The 21,419-nt window shown below is 41.2% G+C and overlaps 1 protein-coding gene across 2 annotated transcripts; it reads left to right on the top strand.

Annotated features, from left to right (window-relative positions):
• Nucleotides 1-2,387: 2,387 nt before the first annotated feature.
• Nucleotides 2,388-20,381, top strand: taf2 (TAF2 RNA polymerase II, TATA box binding protein (TBP)-associated factor). Of its 2 annotated transcripts, XM_034528812.1 has the most exons (27): nucleotides 2,388-2,928; nucleotides 3,157-3,211; nucleotides 3,413-3,573; nucleotides 4,400-4,515; nucleotides 4,608-4,749; nucleotides 4,955-5,186; nucleotides 6,057-6,241; nucleotides 6,411-6,524; nucleotides 7,567-7,666; nucleotides 8,013-8,098; nucleotides 8,192-8,327; nucleotides 8,797-8,951; nucleotides 9,238-9,352; nucleotides 9,890-9,999; nucleotides 10,683-10,748; nucleotides 10,894-11,020; nucleotides 11,427-11,552; nucleotides 13,177-13,317; nucleotides 13,493-13,603; nucleotides 13,715-13,908; nucleotides 14,388-14,527; nucleotides 14,935-15,004; nucleotides 15,878-15,987; nucleotides 17,724-17,953; nucleotides 18,443-18,607; nucleotides 18,763-18,865; nucleotides 18,964-20,381. In XM_034528812.1, exons 1-27 carry the CDS (start codon nucleotides 2,879-2,881, stop codon nucleotides 19,257-19,259), a joined length of 3,636 nt encoding a protein of 1,211 aa, XP_034384703.1. In that variant the 5' UTR covers nucleotides 2,388-2,878; the 3' UTR covers nucleotides 19,260-20,381. The 2 variants fall into 2 exon arrangements, with proteins under 2 accessions (XP_034384703.1, XP_034384704.1); XM_034528813.1 differs by lacking the exons at nucleotides 2,388-2,928; nucleotides 3,157-3,211; nucleotides 3,413-3,573; nucleotides 4,400-4,515 and having other exon boundaries at nucleotides 4,654-4,760.
• Nucleotides 20,382-21,419: the final 1,038 nt, after the last annotated feature.

Raw genomic sequence — 21,419 nt, forward strand, 5'->3', positions numbered from 1 at the left:
ACAGAAAGAAGGTGTGGAGATGAACTGTTACAGTCTTGCTAGGATTGTCAAAGCAAACCACACCCAGCCAAAAGCACAGGGATATTTGGTTAGATTTTTCTTTTGTTGCGTTTATTGTTTCACGTGACATCTTTTGACCGATTACTTAGACGTTAAACACATCCTGAAGTTTACTTACTGACTTGCACGTATTCAAGCATCAAATCAAGATGACATTTTTGATAAATAGGATATCGCAACCCACAAAGAGTGCAGTCAGACAACCAAATACACAAATTACTATGTCAATGTCAGTGATGATAACGTCAAGGTAACTACCCCCCTTATCCCTAACGACGATACAATAATAACTCGTGAAAATCAAACGTTTCTCAAATAAAATGACATTCCATTATATGAACTTCACTGCATTTTGTATCTGTGAAGTCAAGACATACAACAGATAGATAGTCGACAACAGACAGACAGAGGGAAAGTTCAACACGGACAGATTGAGGACAGTAAGGAGCAGTTACGTTCTAGTGCTGACAGATCTGGGTACTAACTAACCATTTCTTTAACTGAGCTTTAAATGAACTGCATGTGGTACATTGTGGTACATAGAGCTTAAGAAACTTCTGGATGTGTTCATTACGTTCCTTGGCTATGTCCGTGCAAATGCAATAAAAGTTCTCTATGGTCATCTCCACATATATAGTATCTACTTATTCTGAAAGAGATAGTTATTTTAGATCTCATTGGATGATGCATGCCATTAAGGCTACGGCCAGCAGGCACATTTAAAGAAATTTAATCGGGTTGATTGGGGTGATGAGGCACTTAAAATTAGCCAATACATTTTCCCAACACTTATGCTGCGATCACACCAAAAGCGTTGCGAGTAGATTCAAATGGATGCGAATGAAGCAGATTTTCATCCAGTTATTCAGACGTAGTCGGTGAAAGTCACCGAGCTGTGTGAGCCGACGGGTGATGTTATGTATAAATATATATAAATGATATTAATGTTATGAACTCAAACATGAGGGCGTTGATATTCCGAGTATAAGGCAGAAATGATCACGTGGGTGGTTGGGTAATAAACCAAATAGTCGGGCGAGTAAACTCATGCAAGTAAAGCGTTGTGAATATTCATGTGAACGCAGCATTACTCATTTAACTTGTCTGATATGTTGCAATGCTTCTTGTCTAGCCCTCACAGCGGTGTTAGATGTTCCATGATTATGGTCTGGAATTCCTCATATGCGATAATGATCAAAAAAGAGGCCCTTCCTTTGAGTATATTTGCCTTTGTGCTGTTAGATAATCACGCGCAACTATCCTGAGTACTGACGTCTGGTTCGAATGAACCAGATTGTTTGAGCGCAGATCAGCCTTTGAGAAACCGAGATAGCGGCCGCTAAGGCGTCAGCTAATAGGGATCCAGTTAATAAACTAAACTAAACAGTATTACACAGTTGTAATAATGTCAAATATATCTGTACGTTATGAATTAGAATGATTGACAATTAGTGTACACTTAAAAATGTTCTTGTAGCTGCGTACAACTACATTAAAATGTTTTATGAAGCATTTATGAAGCATCCTGTCATGAAAGCATCCTGCCCTCCGTGGCCCTGCCTCCTGCCATGGGCCTCCCTGCTGATGCCCCTCTCTCTACCTCCGTCTGTTTCATGGATTGTGGAGGTCTGGATCGTGGCCCATGTCTACTACTAATTATTACTACTGTCATATTCATTGAATGTGTTGTAACTCTGTAACGCTGTTCATCTGTACACATGACATCTATTGCTTCTGTCCATCCAGGGAGAGGGATCCTCCTGTTGCTCTCCTGAAGGTTTCTTCCCTTTTTTCCCCGTGAAAGGTTTTTTTCTGTTTTTTTGGGGAGTTTTTCCTGATCCGATATGAGGTCAAATGTCAGGGATGTCGTATGTGTACAAATTGTAAAGCCCTCTGACGCAAATTTGTAATTTTGTGCTGAATTTTATTTATACATGTTTTTACATTGCTTATAAATACCAGAAGGGGGAGGGGGGCTTAAAGTAAAGTGTTATATAGGATAATTCGCATATAAATGCATGGTATCAATGCAGTGCTGTTAAAACCATCGTATCCACACATTCCAGAGGCGCATTCTTCGGCAGCTGCATTGTGCGCGCTCTCGCGAAGCTCGTGCACTCCTCCGTGGACAGGCAGCGTCCGCCCCGCTCTGACGTACCAAAACATTTTTTAAAATATATATATATAAATTTAATTCATTCGCATTTGTTTTTAGAAATAATTGCATACATTGGTTGTTACATGTGTGCTGTGCATTTTGTCGATAATCTTTTGATTCAAAAAAAAATATTTGTTGTATATTTATTTTACGCGGGAGGTCAAAGGTTACGAACAAAATGGACGCACACACCGGAGCCGCGCACATAATTCCACCAGCAGCCGGATAGTGAGGGGATATTATGATGTTTTGATCCACGGCGACCGCAGCTGTCATTATTTGGACATTATCTGTTTCATACAATACCGACTGCAAGTCATGGCCGACTTGTGTTTAGCAATAAAAACACCGCACAGCAGTCTCCGGGTGAAACAACCCGAACATAAAGCAGTCATCACAGAGATTATAGTATAGTTACGGTACCGGTTGCATTTGTCTGCGAGCCTGGTTATACCGTATAACGTTTTTGTTCGTGTCGCTTTTACATTGGAATGCGACTTTTTTCTTTCTTCTTTTTAACTTTTTCGCACCCGGGAGCTTGCTGAATCTTGGAACTACTAGCAAAGTAGTTAGCCCAACATGGCTGTGGAGAGGGAAGCCTCGCGGAGCAGCTCGATGCCGTGTTGAAACTCCCAACTCGAGGCGCAACAAGCAGCGAAGATGAACAGGAAGAAGGATAAAGCGTTCGAGAGCCCTCGCCCCTTTAAATTATAAGTATTCGCTGTGTAATGTTGGCGTGAAATGAATGAAACTGTTTGTAGTTAGTTAGCTAGTTAGTAACGTAAAGCTAACGTTACGCTGGATTAACACTAGTAACATTTGCATAGAGTAATTTACGTTAACTGTTACAGGCAGTGACGTCACTTCAGTAACAAACAGTGCAATGCTTGTTGAGTTCATATCACATATTTACATTGTTTTTCCATTGTGGCGTTTACGACCCACCAGGTGGTGTGCATCAACAACATCAACTTCCAGAGGAAGTCTGTCATTGTGAGTACATATGTGAACTTCATTTTATTTAAATTGTTCAGTCATTCTGCTGGGGTGGGAGAGAGACAACCATGGCTGATATATAATCAAGGTGCATCCTGTCCAGTTAAAGTTTACTGCACCCCTTTTAATATTGTAGCTCACTGTAAGAGATAATTGCTCCATTTGAACCAAACTCTTCCTTTCTCTTGACTCCCTCAGGGCTTTGTTGAGCTGACCATCTTCCCCACAGTGGTCAACCTGAACAGGATCAAGCTTAACAGTAAACAGTGTCGCATCTACAGGGTCCGGGTCAATGAACTCGAAGCCCCATTCATTTACAACGACCCCACACTGGAGGTGTGCCACCATGAGTCCAAGCAGTGAGTATGTCGGTGCACATTTCAGTGTTTCGGAGATCCGAAAAACATTGGCTTGTAATTTGTGCCATTTGTGTTCATGGAAACCAGTCGAACAATTGTTATTGAAAATTAAACAAAAAGAAAAATGTCCTGGGAAATCTTCTTATTTGAACATTCTCCTATTATCCTTTACCTGAAAATGAACTACATTTATCAGAGCTCCCCAAAACAGATAACACTGCTAAGCTATGTTCAAGATCATATTAACGTTCAAATGGTAGTTTATGGATGAGAGTATTTTGAATAGGCTGCTATGTTGTGGAAACGCTGTGGATTCATTTGAAATATTCATGCTTGAATAACTAGTAATAATGCATTTATTTGATTGTCTTTTTGCACGACATGATGAGTGCTTTACACTAAACACTAAACAATTTTAAGATGTCAACATTCGATTTACAGGATTTTTGCATCATTGTAATGAATCATTTGTTGAGTATTCAATTCACCAGATTGGCCCCAAACAGTTGTGTCAAAACATCTGCTTTTGTTACATTTTTGGCCTTAAGTTACTGATGTCACATTATTATTATTAATAATAATAATAATAATAATAATAATAATATAGAGGCTAACCAGACAATCGTTGAGAAACGTGTGTTAAGAAACTCATATCTAGTAATCTTTAAGAGATAGTATTAAAGATACATTTTTGTATTTTTCTCCTCACATTTAGACTGTCACTATCTAACCTTTCACTAGGGCTGGGTATATTATTACAAATATAATTTTTGAGGGGGCAATATTATTCTGTGTAAATGTCTTGTGTGTGTGTGTGTCTACGTAGGAGGAACCTCAACTATTTCTCCAGCGCCTACACGGCAGCAGTGAGTGCTGTCGACCCCGATGCAGGACACGGGGAGCTGGTCATCAAAGTTCCCTCAGAACTCTGGAAACAAGATGGTAAGACAAAAACAAAATCACAGTTGTTTTGGGGCATTTTTTTTAAAGATCGTGACTGATGCAGCAATGGAAATGTGTTTTTGTGTCTCCAGATTTGAAAGTCTTAAAGGTGTACATAGAGTTTTCCCTGGACCAGCCGAAGGGAGGTCTCCACTTCGTTGTTCCTGATGTGGAAGGCAGCATGGCGGAGAGAGGAGCTCATGTCTTCTCCTTTGGATACCAGAACTCCACCAGGTCTAGAAACGGTTTAAGTACACTCTAAAAAAAAGTGTAGTGTGTCATGTGTCTTCACTCTTTTTCACTTTGGACATTTCCTACATTCTCGTCCACACTCTCACTTAATAGCTAACCATTAAGGTCTGCCATTAAAGCCCACAATCGGAGTGGTTGGTGCATTCATTCACATGCTCAAAGCTCATCAGATTGTCTGCTCCCCCAGATTCTGGTTCCCCTGTGTGGACTCCTACTCAGAGCTGTGTACGTGGAAGCTGGAGTTTACCGTGGACGCATCTATGGTGGCAGTGTCGTGCGGCGACCTGGTGGAGACCATCTACACCCCTGACATGAGGAAAAAGACGTTCCACTATGTCCTCCCCATCCCCACCGCGGCCCCCAACATCTCCCTGTCAGTGGGGCCCTTTGAAATCCTTGTTGACCCCTACATGCATGAGGTGGGTCTGCAGTGACCACGTGACAGGTTTAAATAACGATGTGTCTGCATGTAGCTTTGGGGTGCTAAAACCGTATCTCATTCCTACACTAGCAAATGTATAATGGTGTGATTCTTTTTCTTAAAACATCTGCTTTTACTTTAACATTCAGCAAAGCTTAAACGTTTATGTGTTTTGAAGTTGCAGTGAAACAGCAGTCAGAGCATTTATCTTCTTTTACCGAAGATTTAAGAGATTTAATTCACATACTGAGTGACTCAGATCTCCACATCTGCATTATTTGGTTGGGGGGGAGCAGTATTCCATCTCCAACCACGTTCTTGGTTATGTAAAGCAATTTTGCTGACTAATATCCAAACCCACACCTCTCACTTAGAGGTAAAACATCATCCCTGCATTGTTTAATCTCGACAGAAAAGCTTATGACATCAACTAAATTGTTATTAACTACTGGTTTGATGTAATGCAGTCATATTTTGCCCGTCCTTCTATTTTCCAGTAATGACCACTAGATGTCCCTAAACACACAGTAGCAGTGTTGAAGATGAACTCAATTCAGTAAAGTATTGTAATGACAAGCTGCTTTTGTAATTTTGTTTTTAATAGTTATTTGTGAAAATGTGCTTTTAGTTGCTGTTATTTATTTTTTATGTTTGAAAACAATAATTATTTTGCAAATTCTCATTTGCAATCAGCTCTTTTTGTTCATAAGTGTTAAATGCTTTGTAAGAAATGTGGTAGTAAATGCAGCAAGGAAGCCCTTTGTTACTCATTGCAACTAAGTATTTCATATTACATTCAAAGTGTAACAATGACGGCACAGAACAACTGAAACTATACCATTCTTTACTTTGGCCTATCCTTTCGCAGGTGACCCATTTCTGCCTGCCACAGCTGCTGCCACTGCTCAAACACTCCATGTCGTACCTGCATGAGATCTTTGAGTTCTACGAGGAGATCCTGACATGCCGCTACCCGTACGCCTGCTTCAAGACCGTGTTTGTGGACGAGGCCTATGTGCAAGTGTCCTCCTACGCTTCCATGAGCATCTTCAGGTGAGCATAAGACCGTGTGTGGAGTAAGGATAGGATTGTTAAACGCGTGTTCATGTTTTCTTTGTGCGTATGAGACATTCCCAGTTTTTTCTGTGAGGATAGTTTTCACATTTTGTTACTGTATTCATGTCATTCGGTCTGAACTTAAGTGGTTGGCTTTGTTTTTCAGTACCAACCTGCTCCACAGCGCTATGATCATAGACCAGACCCCGCTGACTCGCCGTTGTCTGGCCCAGGCCTTGGCTCAGCAGTTCTTTGGCTGTTTCATCTCCAGGATGTCATGGTGAGACTCAACACAGTGAGGCATAAACATCATTGAATTAATTAATCTAACAATAAAGCCTTAAAAGTCAGAATTAAGCTTTAATGAATTGCTTTTTTTCTGATATTGCAATTTAAAATGTGACAGAGTAGGAGACTTATTCCAACACAATATTTCTGCCCACATGTTTACATGCATACGATGACCTGCATCAGCAAGTTAAATTTAGGTTATTGTAAAGTTGGTTTTCAATTTTATTCCGAGTAGCGTCAAAGAAGTCTAAAAAAGTCTTGAATCTAACTTAACATGTATAAATCATATCCACAAATTAGATATTTTACTTATTTTATTTGGAACTTCCATACAAACAAAAACAACACTTGAGATTTACAAAACAAAAGATTTAAAACCGTAAAACTAAAACTCTTTCAAAATGGAAACATTCAGGTTCCTGAGAACAAAAACTTCATGTGTTGAATGTGGTGCAAATAAATCGTAGCCTGACTTTGGTAAGTGCAATAGAATAATCGCACACATTTTTGTTTTAGAGAAAACCAAAAGGAAAGAAGACCTTTCCTTAAGGATTTTCTCATCTTGCATTTCAAGAAGCTGACGCAACACTGTCAAAATAAACTTTAGTGTGCAAGAAGCTCATCCTGGGTGGGGTGCCTCTTCCTGCTCTGTATTTTCAACCCCCCTACTCTCCTCACGTCACTTCATATACTGTCATGTCGCCCAACCACTGATCTGCTGTGCGAGCGAATCTCTTCTCCTCCACTTCATCTTGAATTACTACATTTGGCAAGAGAATATGCCAAATTTGGCATATTTTCTTACTCGGAAACAACCTGAGATCACCTCTGCAAATGGTCTTGGACCAGTTGTGGTTCCCACCACGGTGGAATCAGCGTCTTCACTCATCATTGTGTCTTTCTTTTTTTACAAGCTACTAAATACAGGCCTATACATTTATGAAAGGTGGGAACTAAACCCACCCCTGATGAATTTATTGTTTTCTGTTAGGCCTTGACTGTGGTGACTTGATATGTTGTTACCTCTGCAGGGCTGATGAGTGGGTGTTGAAAGGAATCTCAGGCTACATCTATGGCCTCTACCTGAAGAAGACCTTTGGCGTCAATGAGTACCGCCACTGGATCAAAGAGGTACCTGCTTCTCTTTCAACTGTCATCATTTTAATTTTAATTTTAATTTTAAATAAGCAGCGGCGGCGGTAATAGAGGCCCAACTCCTGCAGTAAGGTAACATTCAAAATGCAAAAGGACAGCAATGGTTACTCACCTGCAATAGCAAGGACTCATTTTGAAACCACAATGATTCTTTGTTTCAGTTGATTATAGTTAAAACATAGTTATGAACATTATATTCCATATCTCCGAATAGAATATTTTATAATAATGTATGACTGCGTATTTACAACTGAATTTAAATGACTGAATTCTTTCCTGAGCTTTTGTAAGTGTTAATAAATGTTATTTCGTTGTTTACCAGGAGTTGGACAAAATTGTGGAATATGAGCTAAAGATGGGAGGAGTTCTGTTGCACCCGACTTTCAGTGGAGTCAAAGAGAAGGACAAGTAACAAGTTCCCTTTCAATTCTAATCCCTATCCATCGAAGTATAATAATAATTACATAACACACTGACCAAGTCTTTTTTTTCCCTCTTCAGCCCGACTCCCCACCTTCACTTCTCCATCAAGCACCCCCACACTTTGTCCTGGGAGTACTACAAGATGTTCCAGTGTAAGGCCCACCTGGTGATGAGGCTGATCGAAAACAGGATCAGCATGGAGTTCATGTTGCAGGTGAACACCACCGGCATCGTGTTTTCTGGGCTTCTGCCTGCAGTTATCTCAGAACGAATTAGTTTACGGGATAGTTTAGATGTTTTGATGTGAGGTACTTATCCATAGTCAGTGTATTACAGTGGATGGCGGTCGGCATGCCTCCAGTTTAGAGAAACGGACAAAGACTAACATTCACACACATTAATACACCGTAGGCACAGCTACGGGAGACATTTTGGGGTTAAGTGTCTTCCCCAAGGACACATCGACATGGGCTGGGGATCGAACCGCCGACCCTGCTCACCACTGAACCACAGTCCCCTTTTGCTCATGTGTCACAACTCCTGTATGCTTCTCCAAACTGCCCACTGCCATCTAGTGTATGGATAAGTAGTTCATAAAACCCCACTTCAAAACATCTTTGACATCATAACAAAAACGGGTTTACGTCTTCATCTCGAATGCTCGGTTTTCTGCCATCCTGAAGGTGTTCAACAAGCTTCTGAGCCTGGCGAGCACGGCTTCATCCCAGAAGTACCAGAGTCACATGTGGAGCCAGATGCTTCTGTCCACTCACGCCTTTCTCAAATCCATCTCCAACGTCTCAGGCAAAGACATCGGCCCCCTGATCAAACAATGGGTGTATCCTTTTATCTGTAGTGGATTTCTGAACCGGTTGCATTTAGTCATGCCTGACCTTAAATCCTCTTTCAAAATAAAGCACATGGTAGGTTTGACACCTTTCATAAGAAATGGAAATGCCACTGAAATGTAACAAAGTTATGTTTAAAAAAATCAATTGCTCTTGAATTGAAAACTTACTACTGGAGCAGTATCACTGTAATATTATCACTACATGTTCTCTCACCTGGTTCATTTTTCAGGCTCTCCTTAGTTATCTTGGTTAACTTAACATGTTTGTACTCAGAGACCAAAGTGCTGTGGTGAAATTCTTTGGCAGCTTTGCATTCAACAGGAAGAGGAACGTGCTCGAGCTGGAGATCCGACAGGACTACACGTCATCGGGGACTCAGAAATATGTGGTGGGCGTTGAGATGCATGTGGAATGAATGTGTCGTCTGTGTCGAGAGCAAACCGAAAGTCCATTTGTAGAAATCTTCAATTACAATTTAAAAGGTATACTGTTGGCCAAAAGACCTCGTCTGAGTGCTTGCTGATGCTATTAGTCAATGAATGCATTAGTTATAGTAAAAAAAAAAAAGATATTCCTCGCTGTTATCGTCTACAGACCCGTTTTTGAAAACCAAAAAGCCATGACTTAAACGGATGAATAATAATAATAATCCATTTAATTTATATAGTGCTTTTCTAGATACTCAAAGACACTTTACATTATACACCGTAGACACAGCTACGGGGAGCAATGCAGGGTTAAGTGTCTTGCTCAAGGACACATCGACTAGGGCGGGGATTGAACTGCCAACCCCTTGATTGAAAGACGGGCATGCTAACCACTGACCCATAGTCGCCCCACGAATAAATCTAGTTACAGATTACATTTACATACATGATTATTTGACAGCCAATAATAATAATAAGTTGCGTATATGTCCCTGCAGGGTCCCATCAAAGTGACGGTGCAGGAGCTGGACGGGTCCTTCAACCATACGCTGCAGATCGAGGAGAACAGCCTCAAACACGACATCCCCTGTCACTCCAAGAGCAGACGGTACCTCCTCCAGCACAACACATGCGTCATGCCCTCATGATTAGTGAATATTGTGAACATAGTTCATATTTTTGTTTTGCCCTATCTTTTTACGTTACAGACTATAATCTATTTTTATCATTATCAAATAATACAGAGATAGTTATGTATCATATTATACTCTTTTCTAGTGTACTGTGTGACTTACTGATAAAATATTGATGCACTTAAGTATCGCAATATCATTTTTTGGGATATTGTTATGGCAGACAATCGCTCATTTTGTGTTGTGTTTTGATGTTGGATACTACAGGGATTGTGATAAATGAATATGTAGATCCCACTGTTTTGATTGGATAAAAAAGAAACTCAGATTTACGTGGACAGTTTTCCTAAAATTCTACTAAAAAATTGCACTATATTGTCTTGCTTACAGTATAGCAATACATCTCTCTCTCTCTCTCTCTCTCATATATATATATATATATATATATATATATATATATATATATATATGAGAGAGAGAGAGAGATATATAGTATCACAATATGTATCGTATCGCCAGATTCTTCCCTTTTTTTAAATGACCAAATCTCATCAATATGCCACAGACAGGAATGTCAACAAAAAAAGAATGCGCCCCGTGTTTGTCTTTGTTTTTCTATTGACCCATCACTGATTGTTCTGTTGGTTTCCTCTTCCAGAAACAAGAAAAAGAAAATCCCTCTGATGAATGGAGAGGAAGTTGACATGGATTTATCGGCCATGGAGTAAGATGTCACTCTGGGACATACCATCTAGGAATTCTGTTTATTGTTTTGTCACTATATGAATACATCATGTATTACGTGAAGGTAGATGTACCTGCGTGAGTTGAGGTACTTTAACTCTGTTTGTCTCCTGTTGCGTCCGCAGTGCGGACTCCCCTCTCCTCTGGATCCGCATCGACCCGGACATGTCCATTCTGAGGAAAGTGGAGTTTGAGCAGGCTGACTTCATGTGGCAGTATCAGCTGCGCTATGAGAGGGATGTAGTTGCACAGGTGAGCTAACGGCATTTATTTTACTATTATTATTTATTATTTGTAAATCATAAAACAAACTGGTTTTCTTATACATCCACCTGGCTGCCGTTTGTTCAGTTTTTTTTTTACCCACGGCTAAAATCAGTGGTTCTCATAGCCGGTTCTATTTTGGATCCAGGCCCCGGATTCACCCGGTTCCAACAATAACAACAATCCTTTAATCCCTCACTCACTTTTATTTGCCAAAAGAGCGATTGAAAACATGTTGGTAACAGCTTCTTATTATTTTCTGCTGTCATGGTTACTACAAGGAACTTTTAACTGGTTATGAAACACTTCCTTCCTTGAAAGAAAATTCCTTCCAGTAACTTTTATTAACATTTCTATGTTGTTTTTTTTTGTATGCGCCTTATCTCTTTGATAGGAGGAGTCCATCTCCGCGTTGGAAAAGTTCCCTACTCCTGCCTCCAGACTGGCTCTGACAGACATCCTGGAGCAGGAACAGTGTTTCTACAAAGTCCGCATGCAGGCCTGCTTCTGTTTGGCCAAGGTATGTCTGTGTGTGTGTGTGTGTGTGTGTGTCTGTGTGTGTGTGTGTGTGTGTGCGTGTGTGTGTGTTTTGTATTTCAGCAACATAATACGTGTCTCACATACTCACTTCATCTATTATAAGGTATGTATAGCACAACGGATTGGGTTTAAGATTGATCTTTGATATAGTAAGCGGGTTGTATTAAATATAATTTATTTTATAATATTAGAGAAATTTGCTTATATATATTTTTACATTTATATAAATGCATGTACAATATTTTTACACTCGAATCAACCGATAATCAAATGAGACAGTTATTTAACAATATGCTCGGGAGTAGTAACATTTATACATTATGTATTTATATATTTATACAGTGTTACAACCGGACCTTTGAGAGCAGCCATGATGCTGATGTGGCCCACGTTGAACATGAGTTTGACTGCTTTAGACTCTTAACATGCACACACAACTTCATATTGAAACCTTCTTTTCTTTGATAGACAGGTCAAGGGGCATGTTTCATAAAAAGGTTTCTCTGTACCAAATAGTTTGATTTATTACAATGATTACTTGTTTTTCATGCTAATTGACTTATTTCGAAATAATGTCTCTGTTCAACACAAGATTCAAAATGGAGTTTTTGTGGAGAAAACTCCATTCTTGTCATTACATCACTCTCGTTCATTCATTATTTGGGTTAAAATCTTTTTCTTTTGCACAATGAGAACAACATGTAACCTCCCAGCCAGCAATGCCTCCCACCGGTTTAACCCTCGCTGCTCAGTTAACTAAAGAATAATATTCTGTGGCTGCAGGAAATTCTCCATTCTCTGAATTCGGTCTATTCCAACTTTAACCCCGCTGGATTTCTGCTATTCACGTTCCACCTGAACCAATATTTTCTCAACATGATAAACTGAGTGGAGGTGGAAATGGCAGCGCTTCACCTCTTTCAATATGTTAAAGTATTTGGCAAAAGAACCCCCCACAGACCATCGTAATGGCCTTTGGTATATACAGACACACACAGACCACTAAGTGAATTATGACTGAGCTCAGAAGGTCTTTGCTGCATTATGGTTGGTTGGGGTGGCATTCGCTTGCTTGTTATTGGCAAAAAAAGTGACAAATGCATGTTAAAAACTCTTTAACACACTTTTACCTTACCAAATGACAACATCCTGTGTCAGTGACCCTCACTCCTATATTACTACATTAACATAAGTTCCCCATTATCCTGTTGGAACCCAAAGACCACTGGAACTGCTGGTCTTCGTGCCTGTGGAAACCGTGGTTCCGCTCATGTGTACATTTGCCTTTTACTTTGTAGTTCAGCTCTCGCCACAGAAACAGACAGTACCATTGTATATAAGTTACAACATAGTCAACGTGTCATTTTTCTGCTTCTGCAATATTTCCCAAACAACTCCCACAGCTCTTGAGAGAGCAGGTAATTCGCCTGATTTCATTTTACTTTCCACAAGCTTTTCAGAATATGGCCGTTATTTTTACCGTGGTGGCAACCAACCGCTCCCTCCACGCGTGGCAGTGTCAACAGAGCTGAACCGCAGTAATTGACTAAAATATAATTGCGTTCTTCTCTTCTTTCCTGTGTGTGTGCATGGAAACCCTGCAGATAGCCAATGCCATGGTGAGCACGTGGCAGGGTCCACCAGCCATGAAGTCCCTGTTTACCCGAATGTTCTGCTGTAAGAGCTGCCCCAACATCGTCAAGACCAACAACTTCCTCAGCTTCCAGAGTTACTTCCTGCAGAAGGTACCGCCGGACAACCATCAAACTGCCCTGTTAGTTTTGTCCACTGCAGAGCACTGACCAGTTGATTTTTTCCTCGACCTCCAAGGTCATGTGCTACACTGAATCACATTGTTAAATTTAGCTGGGAAATATGTTCAAATGAGTATAATTGTTTTGTCTTTGTTTTCCTTGTCAGACGATGCCCGTTGCCATGGCGTTGCTTAGAGACGTCCAGAACCTCTGTCCCAAAGATGTCCTCAACTTCATCCTGGATCTCATCAAGTATAACGACAACAGGAAAAACAAAGTAACGCCTCACATTCACGCGCACGATTTTCACTCTCATCTAAAACCGTAGCATATTTCAACAGTGAATCTTCAACCCCAGTGATCATCCACTCCTTCCGTCTGTTCCCAGTTTTCAGATAACTTCTACCGCGCTGAGCTGATAGAAGCGCTGACAAACTCTCTGACTCCGGCCATCAGCATCAACAACGAGGTGCGCACGGTGGACAATTTGAATGCTGACGTCCGCCTCATCTTGGAGGAGATCACGCGGTTCCTCAACATGGAAAAACTGCTGCCGAGCTTCAGAAACACCATCACTGTCAGGTTAAGAGTGCAGTGTGTTTGTTACAAGAAGTGTTGAGTACATGTATGGGACCACAGAAGAACTAGAGACGGTTCTAGTATTTGTATTTATGTTGAGATGGAAGTTATGTCAATTAACGTATAAGACAAAGTATATCATTTGTGTTTAGTTGACAAAGTTTCCATGCTTATAAACATTCCATAGGAATTAAAACTAACGATTTTTCGCATATTAATCCCCTTGTTTATATTTTGTCAGTTTGTAATTGTCATATATTTTGTAAGGCAGCGTTTTAGAATATGCACCTAAAAGTGAAAGCGTGTGGCAAAGAAAGCGTGAGTCACAAGCTTAGACTAATGTATAAGGTATTATTTTATAAATAATCTTTCCAAAAGGAAGAGCAAACTGTTATTCTTTTGACATAGAAAAGGCGTATTCCCTTCTATTAGTCACGTTGTAGCATTCGTTTCACACACCTGTTCCCCTTCGCTCTCTGCAGTTGTCTGAGTGCGATCCGCCAGCTTCAGAAGAATGGTCATATTCCAAGTGACGCGTCACTCTTTAAGTCCTACGCCGAGTACGGACACTTTGTAGACGTCCGCGTCGCTGCACTGGAAGCTCTGGTGGACTACACTAGAGGTAGGACCATTATCACAAGTGTGCCATTCTCAGGAATGAAAAGGAAGCTAGCCTAAGCCTAACAATTTTATTGGTAGGCTGAGAATTGAGAATGACTAAAAATGTTTTATATGTGCAAGTTTAGCATGAATCAAGCATATACCTATTGTTTTAGGTTTGCTTCTTTTTGTTTACATTATTGCAGTTGATTTAACTAATTTTTAAAACTCCTTGCACACAATCTAAAATCAATGTTGAATCAAATCTTGACCCCAAGAATCAACATCAGTTCGTGGCAGACTGAACGATGCATAACCCTAATGTTTGTTGAAAGAAACAGTGTGTGATTTGATTTTGAAATATTTAGGACCAGGAGGCCCCGCCCCTGTATTTAGTCGTTGTTCAATCTGTCTTTTTTTGTCCCGTAGTTGAAAGAAGCTCAGCGGACCTGCAGTGGTTGCTCAACATGGTCCAGAATGACCCAGCTCATTACGTCAGGTCAGCTCATTTAACACACACTCGTCATACTAATGAAACGTTGGTAAATCTAGAACATGAATTGCTCGATGTCTGGCCGCTGTTAATGTGGTGAATTCTGCCTCCCCTTATGAAATTAACACGTTTGTGATTTTGTCACACTTAGTCACTTTTTTTTAAATTTTTTTTATTTTTTATTTTTTTAAAGAATTTACAAAAGAAAAGGGGCATCAACAATCTTCAAACGGTTGAATGTAAAAGTAAACAAATGTCACTGGGATTTCCAAATCAGGGATGTTTTATTTTTTATTTTTTATCGGCCCCTTGACACCTTCAGAGGCCTTAAAGGATCTTTATTTACTCTTAACCAGTAACATACATTAATATTTACACATCTGAACAAAAGCTCACATGGGTTGCCTTTTTATTATAACACCAACATTATTCAAATAGCCTTTGTGGTAGAGAAAATACACCCTTTTTAGTTTGGGTATGTCATTTCGAGCAGAAACCTAAAAAAATAGGTTGTTTTATTTCTTAAAGCAATAATCACACACTCAAATGTAGACTTCCTGAAACGATTTCCCATTAAGGGTGACAATGCATGGATGACCTCTAAAATGTCAGCTCAAGATGATATGAGGCCCTGATAGTCTGAGCACAAAGAGGAAACTTGATACTAACTCTGACTTTGTCTACCTCAAACTGCTGAAGCCTGAACTTTGGGACTAAAATCTCTTTAGGAAGGGACGTCTTTATGTCAGGAACAATGCCAGAAACCAGTATTCCTCCTCTGCTGCTCAAAGAAGGCTGTAGTTGATGCTAAATGACTGACGAACAGCCAGTGTGGCGTTTCATTTTCATGTCTGCATTTCTTGTTTATTGTCCAATCAGGCATAAGATCCTGGGTATGCTCTGTAAGAATCCACCTTTCAACAAGGCAACAGACTCTGCTCTGTGTAATGAAGCTCTGGTCGACCAGCTCTGGAAACTCATGAACTCAGGTGAGACACGCACACACACACACACTCTCACTCTCACTCACTCAAGTTAGTGACTCAAGCTGCCCTTTTTTAAGGGATAGTTCGCAGGTACTCATCTATGTCAGTCTGCTTGCCGCCAGACAGCCCTTTCCAACGGGGAAGCAGTTGGAAAGGGCGTCCATGGTCGCCAAAGCCAACAGACTCCATTTGAAGTCATTTTTCTTCACAGAACACAGGGGTTTGCTTCTCACTGGATATGACCCATCATCGCTCACATCATCGTTGATCAGATGCCGGTGACAGTAGCTTCAGGAATGTAGTGAACAAAGCGGTACCATGATTTAGAGTCAAATGGACCAATAAGCAGGGTTTGCTTTAGCAGGGCTACCTTGTGATTGACAGTTCGCTACCGCAGTATTTTTTACATTTAATTAAATTTTGCCCGTTTAGGAGTTAATTGTTACATTTTATTCACCTAAAAATGTCTTTGGTTGTACTTAGCTCCACCTTCTCTTGTTCCTTATGGTTTGGCGACGCCTACAAAGTCAAACTCAAGGCTTCAAAACGGTAGTCTACGAACCAACGGGTGACCTCACAGTGACTATGTCCACTTCTTACAATATAAGATGTCCACATGCCAGGTCCAAGTAAAAATATACATCTTGCAGGATTGTTTTTTCTCTCTAAAGTAGTAGTATTATCATGTTACAGTCGTAGCCATTCGGTGGGGTTGTTGTTGGCTCCACTGTTCTCTTTGTTCATTGTCAGACACCTCATATAAGAATATGAGGTGTCTGAGATCCGAGCTAACCACCGTCTGTATCGGGAGCAGTGGAAGTGATAGCACTGCTGTTATAATAATATTAAATACTCGGCCTCCTGTGCTTTTCCTCCATTATTATCTGGTCAAAGGTTAAGGTCTACTTTCTGGTGATGCGCCTCCGCCATGTACGCACTCGGCTCTGCCAAGTATTGTGTCCTCGGGTTTCATTATTTTTCTCTCTTCCAGGGGGTCCTATGTGTCTCTCAGCCAGCAAGCCCGGCCACAACGGCTCAGTGTGCCAATATAAATACACACCGTCTCAAAAAGCCACATATAAGTAAACGTTACACTATTCCATATTCCTGAAGGACACTGGGCTCTTGTTGCGCCGCGTTATCTAATTTATCGACTCACAAGCTTGAAGGACGACCAAATATATCAATGGTTATTATTTCCAGTGAACTTCGTCAGTCCATGTGGGTGGCTGCTGGACTGCTGTGCTGTGCTGTGCTGCCAGTTTAAATACACAGTGACCAGAGTCCCCCCCACACACACACACACACACACACACTATAACCCACAGTTCCCCCATGTGTTAAACACACACACAACACGATGATGTTTCACTAATAACAACACAACCTCAACTTGCGTTCTGCTGCTGCTCGTCATTTATTTCAACCTTCTTCCAAAGCCACAGAAGACTATATTCTAATAGCCATGGCAGGGGTATTCAAATATCTGCGACTTCTCACACGCTGCGTGGGCAATCGGAGCTTCTATATGACCGGAGTGAATAGTTCACTAATAAATGCTGTCTAAAGGTCTTATAAATCTACATTTGAGTGTATATATACATTCACACCCAAATACAGGATATTCAAGCTACCATTTCTTTGTAATGCATTTTAATACTTGACTTTGAGATATGAGTTGTGCCTTTTTTGTTTTCCATCCCACTGCCCTCACTCAACACCCTTTTCCCCCCCCTCAGGCACCTCCCACGACTGGCGACTGCGCTGCGATGCTGTGAACCTCTACTACACCCTGTTTGGCTTGACTCGACCTTCCTGCCTCCCCCTGCCAGAACTGGGCCTTGTGCTCAACCTGAAGGAGAAGAAAGCGGTCCTGAACCCCACCATAAAGCCCGAGCTGGGGGTCAGCTCTGTCATGGACACGCCCGCCAGCATAGGCATCCATGGCGTGGGCATGAGCTACTCATCTGTAAGTGGTGTTGTTGGGGGGGGGGGTCATTCGTCAGGGCAGTTAGAGTAGTGTTAATAGGAAATGCACTTTATGAACTACACAATCCATGAAACAGAAGGAGGGAGAGAGGAGATGTAATCAGCGAGCTGCTTGGCGGTTCGTTTTCAATGTCTTTGATTTATTAACGGAACATAACAAATCTTCCGATGGCACACAAATAGTAACTACTTTATCAAAACGGTGTTATCTTTCCTCCGTTACCCCGGGAACAGATGCAGCAACACTGATTGGTTCACAAAACCCTTTTATTCATATGTCACCGACACCGACTGCGAACTCTCGCCTCCTTATTGGGGACAGACACACACACTGATTAACCCCAGCTGAGGCTGATTAGACCTCGTCCCGGCACCGCGCCCTGAACTCCTGGATTATTTTAGACACTTTTATCAAGAAACATGAGTACGCCCTTTCGCTACATATTAAAGTTTTGCGTTTGTGTGCCAGGTGGATGAAGAGCCCGATCCTATCTCATTGGGGGTGTGTGGGGTGGGCCAGCCCTCCATGGGCCTGAAGAGGAAGGCTGAGACCCCGCTGGGCTCCCCTCCAGAGCCAGGACAGGTGCTGCAGCAGCAGGAGGAGGATGCACGAGGAGGACGCTACAAGATCAGGGTAACACACTTTCTGTTTGATTCAGGCTAACTAATCAACTGTTTAACTGCCATGTTCTGTTATAGCGACGTCTCAGCCACTACAAAGATAAAGATAGTTTTTTTTATGTTCACACACATTATCTGGTGTTGACATGAAGTTGTGGTTTGTTGTAGTTCAACACAATGGAAGACGAAGATATTGATATGGAGACGGTTCATGACAGTCAGGCCTTCATTCACCATCATCTCAATTTGTTAGAGAGGCCCTCCACGCCAGGTGAGCACACACACACACAGACACACACACACATTCAGAAGATTTATTAAAAACCCCAATAACCTGGTAACACACACCTGCCCTCTTTCTCTTCCCAGGTAAAGAGCCTCCGTCAGTCGAACAGTCCATGCTGTCCATGCCCGCCACGCCCGTCCCGTCCTTCCCCAAGGAGACCACCTCCTCGTCCTCCAAACACGGTGCCGAGCACGGCCACCACCACCACCACCATCACCACCACGAGCACAAGAAGAAGAAGAAGAAGCACAAGCACAAACACAAGCACAAGCATAAACACGAGAGCAAGGAGAAGGACAGAGAGAGGGACAACTCGCACGCCTACAGCAACAGCCCGGCCAGCGGCAGGTCCCTGCGCTCGCCATCTCTGTCCGACTAAAACATCCGGGGGGGGGGTAGAGTTCAGCTTCCAACTGCTACTTCGAGTTAACTGGTTACGATCCGTCACTCAAGTGAGCACAGAGACACAAAATAATAGACAAAAGGTGTGTAGTTTATCTAAATATTCTCTACTCGGTGCTATCAACCAACAGGAAGAGGAAGCTGTTCCATGTGTCGTGTTCCAAATATGTTTCAGCACTGAATTCCTCAGCGGAAGCAGTGGTCCGTATTGGTGAGAGAGAGAGGAAACATCTGAGACTGCAGTGTGGTTCAGGTAAACTCTCCAGAGGCTTCCTTGTTTTCACACACACACACGGCCTGCAGAAGTGTGTGGACTTTAGACACCGCTTCCAATCTGGCATGCAACCACATACACCTCTCTCTCCACAAACAGCCCCCCCCCCCCCATCAAACCATCCACTTTCTCCCTGATGAAAATTAAAACATTCAGATTTCTCCTACAATTGAAACTCAATTAATGCTAGTGTTTTCTTTTTAATATATATCTATATATATTTTGGTTTCCCAACTGCTGTCATTGAAGATACACTTTTGTGCTCATGGATGTTTTAACTAGATTAAATCCAGCTCCATTTAAAAAAAAAAAATAAAAAAAAGAAGGCAGTTAGTGCTGGTTTTACTCTGGCACCGTTTCCTAGGTTTGATGGTTTTAAACATGCAGAATTCAATGTTGGCCATTTAAGTTACCGAAGTAGTGACGTGTTAAAGTGCGGTGTTCTTGTTCAATCAGCCTCCTAAGCTTGCCTTGCCTAAAATATGACAAACAAAAGACAAAGTCCTACATCAGCAGTTATTCCCAGTCAGTACTCGTGCTATGAGATTTCCCATCACAGAACTTGTTAAATGGTTTATTCTTCTTGTTCGACACAATAACCTACAGAAGGCTATCGAGACAATATTGGTTTCACAAATGTACAGTAGACACAAACCAGTCATGAAAGAAATGTAGAGGAACGAGAGGTCAAGTAGAATTCATGGAGAATCGGGTGTTGTTTAACTGAGGAATTTAGCCCTTGTGTTTTCTATGCTGTAATTTGTTTTGTAAGATTTGATGATTTTTAATTGTTTTGTTTTTTTAAATAAATTGAATGCAATTTCATTTTTTTTATTAATATTTGTGCCAAAAGCAAAACGTACGGTTCTACTGATCCTTTTGTGTAAAATGAGTTGTGGCAACTTTTTAAAGCAGCGTGGAAAGACTACATGGATTTTGCAACTTGTTCCTTATAGAGTAAGTATAGTATAGTATTTTGAAGTGGGGTTGGGAAACATGTTATATAAACTGTTTTTATCAACTAAGTCAGGTGGCTTTTAAGAGAGTATCGATCCATTTTACTTTCAGTTCAGTTCCTCGTCGTAAATGATTCAAAATATAGCGTACACTTAAACTTCACATTGTTCTTTTTTAGTGAGCCTTTCTTTTGGGTAGCTAAAACTGGTTTCGCCATCCAAAGCAGTGCATTTATTTTCTCCCGTGCTCCACTGTAGGAAATACGCTGACTATGCATTAGTACCTAATACAACCTCACTTCAGGTCCAGTTAGAGAGAATTTCCTCATGCAAAGGTCCGGATCATTACAATAATGTCTAACTCGCACTATGATTATACATATTAGAGTAGCCTAGTAGTCGTATTGTAACCGTGCGTTCTGGATTTGTGTGTGAGGTGCATTTGCAACATGTTAATAAACGGAGTCGGGAGATCAGACATGTCGTTTCAACCACGGCTTCACTCTTAATTTTATTTGTTTTATTTGTTACTTTTCCTCTCGACGGCAACCCTATCAGTCCTATCTGATATCTGCAGCCACCCGCTGTAGAGGACGACTAACCTGGGACCCTCCCATGGGAGCCCTCTGCCTGGCTCTGCACTGCTCACACCATTGTCTAATGTCTCTCAACATGAAGGGCCAATAGTAGGTCTGACTGGCCTTCTCCCAAACTGGACCCCCAAAATTAAAGCCCTTCAACATCTCCTTCATGAGCGAACTTCAAATCCAATTTACCTCAAATTTCAGATTAGATTTCAAAGGAAATTGTCCATATTTACAAAGTAATTTCTCTTCAGATTAATAGTAGACCATCTCAAGGTGTCACTAAGAGACAATCAAGATATTCTGATGTAGGATTTGAAAAT

This window comes from Cyclopterus lumpus, chromosome 25 (genome assembly GCF_009769545.1).
Source record: "Cyclopterus lumpus isolate fCycLum1 chromosome 25, fCycLum1.pri, whole genome shotgun sequence".
NCBI classification, from domain to species: domain Eukaryota; kingdom Metazoa; phylum Chordata; class Actinopteri; order Perciformes; family Cyclopteridae; genus Cyclopterus; species Cyclopterus lumpus.